Genomic DNA, 13,413 nt, shown 5'->3' on the forward strand with positions numbered 1-13,413 from the left:
TTTTTTTCTTTTCGCAGTTTTCCTGCGCACCTTGCTGATTGGAGAAAGATTATATTTTATCTCATTCAGTGTCTCCTTCGATCTCCTTCAATCTTAAGTCTTCTTTATCCTCTTTCCAGAATTTTTGTTCCGGACTGTTGTATTACCGATATGTATACTGGCTACTATGACCAGTCGGCGGTTTCATTTATTTTCTTCTTCTACCATGGGTTTGTTTTCCTTTTTTCCTTTCTCTTGACATTTTAGCAATGTAGAACAACGTACGGGAAAGAGCAAAATTCAAGGCTTAGAACATTGAACGTACTGTGGCTCAAGAGGCAAGTGTAGAGGATTCAGCTTCAGTATAGTACTTCCATTGTCTTTCCGGACGCCTTTGGCCCTATGATTAGTATCTTACGAAATAAGGATACCTAGGCAGAGGCTACTCGCAATTATCAAACTTGGTGCGCATGTAGGGCGGATGAGCGGCGTACAAGGCTGCCAGTTACCACCCGGAGACAGTTCACTAAACATGATGCTTAGTAAAGCAAATATATAGGGTACTCAAGGATTGTTTACTAGTAGGTAGTTCTATCATCTCCAACAGGGTCTTTATTCGATACCTATAGGACATGGCTTGGAAAGCGACGATCAGTTACTGAGTGGCCCGTTTTTCTTTCTTTATAAATCTCCCTTATATCATCATGGACGACGTATGTCGTCTGTGAAACCCAGCTTTCCGTTCCTTTTATTTGCGCCCGTGGCTCTTGTCTGATCTGATAACTCTTTGTTACATATGCACATACTCATAGGTTAGCTTACTTGGAAAGGCCCAGGCAATATTACGATAAGAGGCTTCAATAAGATACCTGACAAATCTGTAAGGCCCTGGAACAAAAAGCACGATATTTATATGTATCGAGAAGGAAGAGGAAAGGAAAGGAAACAGGGACTGAGATGCTATGCGATATGAGCGAGCTGGGACTCCGCTAAAACTGAACAGTGAAACATTGAATATGCAGCCAACTTGTCCATGACCATAGACTTTGTATATAACGTTACACGCCGTGTTCCCTTGCTAACAATAGATGATGCATCAATAGACCAACAACACTGCTCACAACACCACGTTGATAGGGCAGGGCTGTATCTCAGCCAACCCCCGCAACCGGGGCAGAGAGCCTATCAAGTTAAGCACCTCATTACCGCCAATCACTACCGTGAAGCTGCAACGATGGCCCCAGCCTTCTTATTGGGCTGCGGCAGGTTTGGTATTGCTCTCGATCATCAAGGTGCGGTACTGTACATACAACCGTCGTTGACATGTCAGTGCTCTCGTGGGAACCCCAGCAACCACAAGATATAGAAAATCAGGGGCAATGAAAGGAACAGAAAAAAAGAAAACCCAAGGAAAGTGGGAGCCTATGCTACAGAGTATGTAACAAAAAGGCCACCGCCCTCTCCCTGTTCTATGCCATGTATATTCCACGAACAAACTTTTTCTCCTGCCGGTACACCTTCAAAAAACAAGGGCAAACAAGGACAATAAGGCTGAGCAATAAATTAAGCCCAGCGATCACCGAACATCCAACTTTCGTGAAGAGATTGGTTATCATGCTCTGTGCCTAGACCATTGATTGTGCTTGTTTGGGCCGTGTGCTTGGATGTTTCATTCGCTCCAAGAGAAGGTAGTACGGTATCTGGGGGAATGGACTTTCCATGAACAGAACCTAAGTAGTACATACCCATTTAGTCAGGTACCGTGTCTCAGATCTCGGCTCTAAGCTGCAAACAGACTGATGGATGACTTGTGTTCATTCTACTACTTACTGTTATTGTCATGATTCTTTGCCATCGTGTATGGGCTTCGCCCCTGCTGCATACGCGTTTTCCCTTCAGGATAATACTTGCCACCAGGATGTAGAGGCTGCACAGTCTGGGATCTGATTAGCAGGAACAAAGGCCGGCACAAATAGACTAAAATATACCAGCGCTCGTGCCACGCCAGCCGAAACTCTAGAGATCACGGACTGGTACTGACTTCACGGAACTCATCGCCTTCGATATGAACCTCGCGGTCTCGGATACGGCGCATCAAAGCAAGAAAGTTGCTCTCCCGAAATTTCTGGCTCTGATCGTGGCTGACATTTTCCAGTAACAGTCCCGCTGTTCGAGCAAGCTCGTCGGAGTCATTGTAACGTGCTCGAGCGTCATCCTTTTCAGTCTGAGGTATGGTGTCTGAACCAATCCTGATGGCTTCAACGTGAGGAGTAGCAGTTGTATCCGGATTAGTAGCCTCATTGGTAAGCTTTTGTGCGTGATCAGCCGTCTGTGACGCTAAATCCGCCTTGGCTTGTTCAAACGCAGCTTCAAAGGCAGACTCATCGAAAGCTTCAGTGGATGGTAGCTGGCTAGCTGTCAGGTCTTGTGCTGACGGTAAAGCACTCACTGCAGCCCCGTGTATAGGATAGCTAGGCGCAAAGAAAGGTTGGAACCCTTGAGCCAAAGGTTGGTGTTGCTGGGTAGGACTAGGTTGCGCCTGCTGGGCTAGAAAATCATTTCGCCAGCCATGCTGTGCAAGGTTCGACGCTGAGGCTGAGGCTGGGCCCGCTTGTTGATGAGCTAGAGGCGAAGAGCCGGAAATCTGTAGCCTCTCAAAGTCTGCTGCCCAATTGTGCTTCTCTACTTGGTTATGTACCGCGAAATGGGGAGGCGTAGCGAAATGGGCTGGGTGTTGTAAATCGGGAAGCGGCGCTCCTGTTATATTGGATTCGAACGCAGTGACTCGGGATCCAGGATACCTTCGTTGGGATTTTGTGACCGAAAGCCCTACAGCGCAAACCAGATCTTAGCATTGTTGAAGGTATGATCCACACGGGATGTAGAGACTTAGAAACTTACCTGAGAATGCGACTGTCGCGAAACTAATCTGTCCTGTTGCAGTGTCCGATCAATGGAGGCATGCTTCTGGAAGTTTTGAAGAGCATTAGACGGGCCACAGAGAGCATCACTCATGATGTCGAGATAGCACAAGCTGGGTGCTAGAAGATCTTCGATAACGATGAGACTCAATAGACAACTTAGTGCAATCAACGAAGGTTGATATAGGTGTGAATTTGGAGACAACTATAATGAGAGTCCTCTTTGGCAGGGGAGGCTGATTACAAGACTGGAAAGAAGGAAGTCGGCTTGTAAGTGATACATACAGAAGAAGGCGTGGGGTAGTCAGCCGAGTAGAGCCGAGGCCGGTCTCACGTGCCAAGGGGTGTACTTTTGTACTGAGACTGAAGCGATAAGATAAGATCTGGCTGCGGCTCCTCCCACCACGAAACGGACAAGCTGGCGGTGACTTGCTGCTGTGCCCATTTGCTTGCGTGTTGATTCGACACTCCACCGCCGCCCTCTTTCTCGAAACTTATAATCAGCAGCCTCAAAGGTCCAGTAAATCATATTCTACAAATATAGTTCCCTAGGATTTGCTAAGGGTATCAAATTGGACAACATGGTGCGTTCCCCCCCTTTCAGTCCGTCCAGGTTCTGTTCTTTCCAAACATTGACGTTCCGACCTGGAATTCTAGGCGGCTGCTCAGATTATCTCCAACTCCGGACACGATGACATGATTGTACGTGCTAAGGACAGAACTTGTCTGAATTCAGCGCTATGCATTCCCCGGGCTGACCCACCTATGACACGCAGCATGACGCTGGCCTGGACTACTATGGCCGCAGATTAGCGACTTGCTCGTCGGATAAGACAATAAAGATATTCGAGATCGAAGGCGAGACGCATCGCCTGGTGGAAACCCTAAAAGGGTGAGGAACATACTCTTTGTGCTTAAACGCGCCATTACTGACATGGGAAATTACGAACGTAATAGACACGAAGGTGCAGTTTGGTGTATCGCATGGGTGTGTACCAACCTCCCCAAGTATCTCATACAGATTTACATTCATCATAACTGATCCTCTGAATTAACAATTTTCTTTCCTCTGACTTTAGGCACACCCAAAATTTGGTACAATTCTGGCCTCCTCGTCTTACGATGGAAAGGTCCTCATCTGGCGCGAGCAACATCAGAACACAACATCCCCCGTCGCTGTAAACTCCTGGACAAAGGTCTTTGATTTCTCCCTCCACACAGCCTCGGTGAACATGGTCTCCTGGGCTCCGCACGAGAGTGGGTGCCTTCTTGCTTGCGCTTCTTCCGACGGCCATGTTAGTGTACTTGAGTTCCAGGATAATAGCTGGACTCATCAGATCTTTCACGCCCATGGAATGGGAGTGAACTCTATTAGCTGGGCCCCTGCGGCATCTCCCGGCAGCCTGATCAGCGCCAACCCTGGACCGGGTCAGCAGCGGAGGTTCGTCACCGGCGGAAGCGATAATCTGCTCAAGATTTGGGATTACAAGTACGTGCAAATAACAAATTTCGCATAGCTACCTGAATGGAAATATACTAATCACGCCGTGTATTTATGCAGCCCGGAAACTAAATCCTATAATCTCGCTCAGACATTGGAAGGCCACTCTGACTGGGTCCGAGACGTTGCTTGGTCACCGAGCATACTTTCCAAGTCCTACATCGCGTCTGCCTCACAAGACAAAACTGTTCGCATCTGGACCTCGGATGCGTCGAATCCTGGTCAGTGGGCCAGCCAGCAGCTCGAATTTGATACCGTGCTCTGGAGGGTCAGCTGGAGCCCTAGCGGAAACATCCTCGCTGTGAGTGGAGGAGACAACAAGGTTAGCTTGTGGAAGGAAAATCTCAAGGGACAATGGGAGAAGGTGAAGGATATTGAGGAGTAAATTTCAAGTTTCCCCTTCTTCCTCTCCCCCCTCTCGTTGTTTCCTAATAAGGGCCCCCCAAATTATTTTAATTCATATCGTGCTATGATGGACATATTGGGCTTGCTTAGGTGATTCCCAAAAGGGTTAACAAGGGGTGTGTGTGTGTGTGTGCGTGTGAGATTACAAAGTCCGAAAAAATAAACGGTCTTGTTTCTATTATGTCAATCATATCTACCCATCTTCCCAACATGATCTTACCCCCGAGAAGGATAACCCCCTCATGACCTTGAATCCAAAGATAATCAATTTCCAGCTCACCTAGTGGCCACAGCTCACTTAGTAAACATGCTGCGTCGTCGTCACCTGGCTCCGATTCGCTAATCTCAAGAAGCAACCGGAGTTGGTCACGGTCTGCGACGCATATGGCAAAGCATATACGCTGCCAACCAGGAAAGCCGCCTTGCGATACTCGAATGGGCTCAGTAAAGCGCGCACTGGATATAGATCGTCGTCAAGTCTTTGAAACCCACAGAAGTATAAGCGGGGAGACACTGGCCCAACCATCGGGGTTGTCTTGTTGAACTCAGGTGGCCAATTCAAGGTGTTCAGGTCTGGTCTGATTTGAAAGAACTGGAAACTGCCCTGTGTTAGCATTCTTCGCCTCAATATCTTCTGCTATAATACATACCAACGGATCAGTGTCCCCTTGTATCCAGTGTGTGGTTAAATCAGCGCATGATTGCCGGTTTTCTAGCTCGGCGATTGCTTTTGGGTAGGGATGGACGCATGCTTCAGGGGAAAACTAGCTGTTTGGCATTATGCTTGACTTCAGCAAGTGCGATTAGGCCCTGTAACTTACACCAGTAACCTACCCATTTGGCGCTCAGCTCCACGTTTTCCTTGATAGTAGACAATACCTTGGGTCTTTGATCTATAGGTAGCTTCGTGTAAGAAGTGCAGTATGTGGCTCCATTAGGGCTCAGCAAATACCACATCCAGAAATTACGGATATGCAAAATGGCTGGTACTAGTTCGAATTTTTCAGATCAGTGAGTGGTGTTGTAATCTCAATTTTGTAAAGAGTAGACGTCCGCAACGTTGTTGGAGAAGCCGAAGAAAATGTAGCTGATCGCAACGGCGCTGATGCAAAGGCAAACTGTTTCCGCACTGAGACTCAATTGACAATATCTATCTACCATCACAGTTCAGTTGTGATGGGAGCCTGACCAGAACTTCTCTGAGACCAAACCAGCCCCTATCTCCGATGGTTGCAGCAGTATGAGCACCATTAGATAACACGATCTGAGGGAATAATCTTTCTGCATAGTTTGGTCTCATTCTCGGGAGGTTCCATGACCAGTTTTCGATGTGCTCAGGAAATACTGGTTGTCAAACGGTCTCGAGAGATAGTCCGACAATTACCTTATACGAAACCTAGACAGTTCTAAGGACATTTCAAGCTTCTTGGTGCGTCTATATCGTTGAGCCTCGTTCCAGATGCGGTACAACATGTGGCTGATAATTACTCTTGCTTTGATAATCATAACTCGCAATGAGGTTTTGGCTGTTCGATCTCTTGGTGGGTTCTAAGTTCATTCCACTGCACTGCACTTGTCAGGGCCTTTCTTCTAGGATGCCTAGTTTATTTTGTTATTCTTCTTCTTCTTCTTCTTCTTCTTCTTCTTCTTCTTCTTCTTCTTCTTCTTCTTCTTCTTCTTCTTCTTCGATTTGGTGACAAACTCTATGACTGTATCCGTGAAAGCCCCCTGCGGGTGAGTAAATATCGGTAGAGCAAGTTCGGGTTGCTCCTCCTACCTCTACCTATCAATAAAAACATATACATGTGGAGGATTTCTTGATTTCTTTCTGTTTGTTTTCTTTTCTTTCCTTTTTTTTTAAAAAAAATTTTTTAGGAGTTGTTGCGGGTCCTCACCAGACTTTCCTTGACACCCCAGCCATCTGCGAGGAGTTCCTTGACCTCTTCTAAACCGAGCCCACTCATTTCAGGATAGATCATCCACACACCAAACCAGCTAACTGCACAGACGACCGCATATGTCGCAAAGGTCCACCCTGGGGACAACAGTTCCATCATGGGAAGAAAAGTAAGCCCAACAATGAAGTTTGAGGTCCAGTTCGTTGCTGTAGCGAATGCAGACCCGAGAGACCGTACACTTAAAGGAAACAGCTCGGACTGCTGCCAGGGTACATTGCCAAGCCCGAAGGCGTAAGAAGCGGTGTAAACCGTTAAACACAAAAGTATGGTGATAGGGAGCGTTGGGTCACCCGTCACGGTGTCACTAGACCCTGCACGGGTCTGTGGATAAGAGGTCAAATCTGATGATACCAAAGAGAAAGCTATTGCGCAAACGATGAGAGATAGTGTCATGATAGGTATGGAATAAAGGAGGATTCGGCGTCGGCCGATTCTATCGATGTAGGTAAATGCAAGCAATGTAAAAAGAAAGTTAGTCGTGGCCACTGACAGCGACGTGAGCGTCGGCGATGAAAAGGAGAGAGATGAAAATATGAGGCCGGAGAAGTACATAAGGCTGTTGAAACCGCAAAGCTGCTGCGAACCTTGCAGCATCATTGCTATTATCAAAGCTCTTCTATTGCCGCCAATGTAGAAGAGGTCTTTGGTGCGCTGCGAGATGTAGTGAAGCCATTGTTGGTCGGCCCCAGAAGAACTATCAGGATGGCCCAACCTTTCTTCCGCTACCTCCTGTTGTATTTCCCGTAAAATTTGTTTAGCAATGTAGTTACTGTCTGGATGACCCTGGTAGATCTTCCCCAGGACAGTTATAGCAGTTGTTTCGAATCCTGCTTGTGCCAGCCATCGGGGCGTTTCAGGTAGAGCGGTGAGGATAACAAGCTGGAAGAGTGCGGGAAGTATTCCAAGGCCAACGATCCAGCGCCATCCTCCATCAATCGAGGAAAAGAGCCAACCCACGACGTATGCTACAACTTGACCACCTGTGATGAACAAGGAGAGGATCGTCACCAGTCTGCCCCTCATATTGGATGGTGCCAATTCGGAGATGTATCTGATGAAACAATCAGCTAGTAACTATAAATCTTTCTAACCAAACAGCTTGCGCATTCTCGATCGACTTCGGCTAGGGTTATTGTGTACTAGATGTCGACCTACATTGGAGTGACCAAGCTCGCACCGCCGACAGCTAATCCCACAATACTTCTACCAGCAATCATACTCCATACTTCATTGGAGATTGCCTGCACAAGAGCTCCTAGAGCGAACAGCGCATCTGCAATGAATATAACCCTTCGGCGACCGAACCTGTCGGCCAGAATCCCAGCAAGGGGACTCGCTACCAAAGCAAACAAGCTTGTGCAAGATGTAATCAGGCTCTTGTCTAGTGTTGTAAGATCGCGGTTGGAGAGATCCGTGCCGATTGATACAAGCGTTGAGGAAATCACCCCTGTGCTTCACGATTACAGTTGTCAGTAAGTGAATTGTAGCACTAGAACCATTTGCCTTTGAAGAGTGAAAGTGGCCACGCTGTACTCATAACCAAACAATAGCCCACTAAGACCAGCAGAGAATGTCAATGCCCATATAAATCGAGTGCCCGAGCAGTTTGACTCCCTATCAATGTGCCTATCCTCTTCATTGTCGGGGAGGTCGTGAGTAGTGTGTCCGTAAAAGCTAAGTAGAGGAGCATTATGGTCCAATGTATCGCTTTCATGTCTAGTGCCCATGTTTAAGAAGAGTACTCCTGGTATTGAATAAATTCACCGGTACCATCCCGGGTAAACACGTTGACGATGTGGTTGGAAATGGAGAAGCATCGGGGGCTACGGAAGAAGTTTAGCTTGGCATATCCTGGGACCCACTCTCAAGCGTTTGATTCCTGAGGCAAACACACTTTCATGTTGAGGTACTTCGGGTGTACATTCATCAAAGCTCGATAATAGGTCGCAGAACATCGCTGATCAAATCTGTTTAGCCTTAGCATCTCGTGAATTTGACAACCCTCTGCTATCATTCTCCATCTAAGCCATAGGACCCATGGCTAGTTAATGCTATAATGGAGGGCCAACCGACAAGCTATACTGAATGGCAGGAAATACCACTATTACTTAGTTAACTTGCTTAGCCACTACCTTTATATAGCTGTGCGCTAAGGCAATTGTAATATTATTCATCATCTCTCCGAATAGTTAGTTACAGATAAAAGTCATGCAATGGCTCTTCTAGAACAAAGTGCCCAGACAAGTATGGAACAATCGGAGACGGTCTTGCATATGGTTCTCCAACAGAATAATGAGTACTCTGGAGGATTTTCAGGGGGAGCACAAACCCCTGTAAGCGGATACACATCGTAACCTTCCAGCCCTCTTATGTAGCGACAGATACTAGTAGGTGTTGATTCACAGACCTGCAGGTGAAGTAGAGGAAGGGAATATATAGGCTCACTCCACAATAGTATAACTTGTGATTTCAACCCGCTAGGTTTCAAATGATCCCTATTTAGTGGGCAACTGCTACACCTGCTTCATTGGCTTGCGAACTGATCATCTTCTTGTAGGCGTTGACGGTGCCATCGAACTTGGTTACTGTTCCCTTGTCGCACACCCAAAGACTAGTGCAGACGTTCTGCAACATTGTCACATCGTGGGATACCATCACGACACCACCTTCGAACCTCTGCAATGCCTCAGACAATGCATCCATACCTTCAATATCCAAGTGATTGGAAGGCTCGTCAAGGACCAAAATGTGTGGGTTTGTCAACGACAAACAAGCAAATGCGACACGAGATTTTTGTCCTCCAGATAGGAGCTCCATCTTTTGAAGCCCAGTCATTCCAGTGATTCCAAATCTGATAAAGGTAGGAATCGCAAGTCAGTAATCGAGCACCACAACACGTGAACTTAACAGAGGGTTCAACGTACGCTCCCAGATGCCTGCGGTATTCCTCATCTGTCTTTCCAGGGTATGTCTTCGCCATGAAGCTTACCGCACTAGTCGTCAGGTCCAGAGCATCAACATGATGTTGGGCAAAGTATCCAATACGTAAGCGAGCATGTTGCGAAAGAAGGCCAGAAGTGGGCTCAAGCTGGCCAGTTAGCAGCTTCAAAACTGTGGTTTTACCAGCACCGTTTGGTCCAACAATTCCTATCCGAGAGTCAAGTTGCACATCGAGATCAACATTTCTTAGAAGGGGTTTATCCTTGGAATAACCGAAGGCAATCTCGGACATCTGTACAATGGGGGGAGAAAGCTTCTCGACGTCTGGAAATTTGAAATGCACAACATAATCACTCTCTGGGGCTTCCAAGACTGGCATCCTCTCGAGCTTCTTGATCCGGGATTGCGCCTCAGATGACTTTGCTGCGTTGTATCTAAATTTATCGATGAATGCTAGATCACGATCAGCCTTATTTGGCAGGACATACTCCATAGGGTCGGTCACCAACCTTGCAGATGTGCTCTTTCTGCCATTTGTTTTTCATATTCGCGCTTCGCATTCTTCTTCCGTTCCTCCTTGGTAGCATAGAACGAGTCTACAGTATATTAGCTAACGTCACTTGAGCGACCATATCGCCAATAGACCCACCAAAGTTGGCCCCCTTATAGTAATCCAGCCTTTCAGAGTGTTGATGCACAATGTCGGTGGCAACCTCGTTTAAGAAAGCCCGGTCGTGCGAGACCACGAGAACAGTACTAGGGTATCCCTGGAGGTAGTTGGATAAGAATGTGATGGACGGAACGTCCAGCATGTTGGAGGGCTCTGTATCATTTTAGACTCCTACTCCTTCACAATGGGTGGGGTAGCAATAAGAGCTTACCATCTAGAAGAAGTAAGTCTGGCTCGCAGAATAGAGCTCGCGCTAGAGCTAATCTCATTCTCCAACCACCAGAAAAGGTTTTTGTTGCAAACTGTTGTCTTTCGGGTGAAAATCCAAGACCAGCCAAGATACTAGCAGCTCGCGATTCGGCTTTGTCCGATTCCATTTCTGAAAGTTTGGAGTGGATATCACTTAAGGTTATGTCTAAACCCTCCCTTTCGTGATCAAGCCTGGCAGCATCTGTAGATGTGTCTGCCATCGAAGATCGTTCCGCTTCTAGAGCAGTCAATTGTTTCGTAATTCTCTGCGAACTAGGTCAGAAGGACGGACGTGTTGAGGACAAAGGTTATCAAGACAAGCAATACTGACATCTTGATCTGCGAGAAGACGCTTTCGCCATACATCTGCGTCCAGAACCGCTTGCAGAGCAGGAGTGTCGTCACCCATGATCTAGTTAAAATCGTCAGACTGGTACAGCAAATCGAATCAAAGAATGATGATAAACGGAGGGGGCGAGGAAAAATGAAAGATGTTGAATGCATACCTCCTGTTCAACGTGCAAAATCGATATATGGCTTGGGATTGCGACTTCTCTACGGCTCAAGGCCCGCAGAAGAGTAGACTTTCCTATACCATTCTGACCAACTAGACCGTACCGTCGACCGTACGCCAGGGTAAGAGAAGCATCGGTCAAGATTCGATGACCACCAACAGAGGTATCAATGCTATCGATTTTAATGTCCTTGCTCTTTGCTGCAGAATCTGAGCCCAGCTGGAGCGGGTTAACAGCCATGAAAAACTCCTCATAAGACATGGTGCTATCTGGCTGGTCGAGGAGACGGGACGATTCGTATTGCACCATCTTCATTTGCTTCTTCTCCTGCTTGGCACGGATCTTTCGCTCTGCCTTTTCAAGCTTCTTGCGGTCTACACGGGACTCTACTTTCCTGCTGTTGGCAGATTCCAGGTCGACATTTCCACCAGCAAGTCCCAAAGTTGAGGACATGTTTCTCTGGGACCCAACATTGATGGCCTGATCTAACTTCTTAGCAGTGAATGGCATTTGCCTCCGCTCCGCATCGACACCGTCCGCAGAACTCAAAGAAGAAATGAACTTTTCCACTAAGTTCCGAATAGCTTTTTCATTTTTGTCGGAGAAGTCTCCGGATGCAGAAACCAGAAGCTCAGTGACCATGTCAGCGGCTTCCGCCAATGGTGACGGGGCATTTGCGTCCTCGACATATGCCCTTGAAGCATGTGTCAGATAGCCCTATGATTCATTAGTCCACCATGTTCAGCGTGTATCGTAATTCGATTAGAATAATACCACAGAGTATTCCGAGATCACATGGTCGAGGCCTGGAATCTGTGACTGGAGTTCTGCCTCCATCTTGGTATCACTAATATCGAAGAGCAAAGCTCCTGGAAGGTGAGGAAGAGATCTAGAGTATAGAGTAGGAAAAGGAACACTAGTTGAGCTGTAGCACCGAGCGATTATGTGACCCTATAGAATATCATAGAGTGTCTTCTCTTTCTTTTTTCGGCTCTGGCTGAAGTGACTTTGGCGGAGGGGCGGAGTGGAGCCGACGCCGTTCTGGATTGGTTGATCTTTCACAGAAGTCTCCCCGCTCCCGCCTCCATAGAGGTCACTCCGGGCAGACTGGATGCCTATACCAAGTGTTAGGTTTACGTACTTACTGTATCTCATATGCCACTGATACTAGTAGACTTACTCTGAAGGCTTTGGTTTTACCCCTTTTTAATCAATTAGCTATCTATGACAATTCTTTTCATATCATATATGGGGCCTGATAGAAAAGAGGTCATTTCTTCCACCAAGAGGATACCGACCTATCTCCTAAGGATAACTCAAGAAGAAGAAGAAGAAGATAATGATGATGATGATTATGGATAACACTTAAGTCAGATTACAGTAGTAAACCATTAAGATGTTTCTAATGCTACAAGCTAATCTAACTGGAAACTGGCAACCGTCGAACTTCTGCGGGGCAGCGTATACAAACTATAGGGCCTCCTGTATGTAATGTAGCCCAGGAAATTCCAAGAAAAACTGGGGACAGGACTGCAGGCCTTCTATCCCTAATCATTCTATCCAGTAGGTAGTTGACTGAAAGGCGAGGCGAGGCACGCGACAAAGTACCTTTAACCCAGCATCAGAACTGAGAAAGCTATTATATACCAAACACCTTGCCGTAGCCACTTTGATCCGCTCTCCAGAAGGTGGTTAGCAATATGGTCTATACTAGATGTGTCGGTCGAGTCGGACAAGTTTGATAGGGCATCGCAGGGATTCATGAGATTGAATCTCCTATGATCAGTATTGTTGTAGAAAATTGCGTGAACCTGGCAATGGAGATGGAAGAAAGAACGGGAAATAAAGGGGGAATCCCTAGATATTCGATGATGGCAAATTCTCAACTACGAGTAGTAAATCATCCCAAGTTATCAACCACACAACGCGCATGTATCTATAAGGTCGCTGGGTAATCAAGCGGTCCCTACTGCGAGGATATACTTGTACGCTGTCTAGCAGTGGGCCTAGGCAAGGGATGCAAGTGTACCTGCCTTGGGGAGTTTCAAGAAGGATCCGACGGTACGGGGTACTAGTAGTAGAGCAAGGGGATTAAACAAGGGATCAAACTGAAACACATGGAGAGTTCAAGCAATAAATAGCGGAAAACACCAGAGATGGGTTACATCATAGATACTACCTACAAGCAAGTCGTTCACTAGAGCTGGTACCTAGTAAAAACTACTACCTAGGTACGGGTCCTGGATCAAATAAGTGCTGGTCCAATCAAAGTGAC

At 46.8% G+C, this 13,413-nt stretch overlaps 4 protein-coding genes across 4 annotated transcripts; 1 reads left to right on the top strand and 3 right to left on the bottom strand.

The window, feature by feature from the left end:
* Positions 1-1,542: 1,542 nt before the first annotated feature.
* Positions 1,543-3,018, bottom strand: pex20 (the record flags this gene model as incomplete). Its single annotated transcript, XM_015554556.1, has 4 exons — positions 1,543-1,709; positions 1,810-1,915; positions 2,021-2,808; positions 2,877-3,018. Coding segments are annotated over 4 exons (1,197 nt in total), but the record flags the coding sequence as incomplete, so codon positions are not given.
* A 353-nt stretch (positions 3,019-3,371) lies between these two features.
* On the top strand, positions 3,372-4,823 carry sec13 (GTPase-activating protein SEC13; the record flags this gene model as incomplete). The annotated part of the gene is made up of 6 exons (XM_015554557.1): positions 3,372-3,484; positions 3,558-3,602; positions 3,677-3,792; positions 3,858-3,888; positions 3,980-4,389; positions 4,462-4,823. Coding segments are annotated over 6 exons (939 nt in total), but the record flags the coding sequence as incomplete, so codon positions are not given.
* A 1,854-nt stretch (positions 4,824-6,677) lies between these two features.
* On the bottom strand, positions 6,678-8,491 carry ANOM_009302 (putative MFS myo-inositol transporter; the record flags this gene model as incomplete). Its single annotated transcript, XM_015554558.1, has 3 exons — positions 6,678-7,815; positions 7,920-8,216; positions 8,298-8,491. The coding sequence occupies 3 exons, from the start codon at positions 8,489-8,491 to the stop codon at positions 6,678-6,680; spliced, it is 1,629 nt and encodes a 542-aa protein (XP_015403470.1).
* Positions 8,492-9,263: 772 nt separating this feature from the next.
* ANOM_009303 (putative AAA family ATPase GCN20) lies at positions 9,264-12,043 on the bottom strand (the record flags this gene model as incomplete). Its single annotated transcript, XM_015554559.1, has 8 exons — positions 9,264-9,615; positions 9,689-10,157; positions 10,214-10,300; positions 10,354-10,527; positions 10,586-10,889; positions 10,955-11,035; positions 11,130-11,855; positions 11,913-12,043. Coding segments are annotated over 8 exons (2,283 nt in total), but the record flags the coding sequence as incomplete, so codon positions are not given.
* Positions 12,044-13,413: the final 1,370 nt, after the last annotated feature.

This window comes from Aspergillus nomiae (genome assembly GCF_001204775.2).
Source record: "Aspergillus nomiae NRRL 13137 chromosome Unknown contig00336, whole genome shotgun sequence".
NCBI lineage: Eukaryota > Fungi > Ascomycota > Eurotiomycetes > Eurotiales > Aspergillaceae > Aspergillus > Aspergillus nomiae.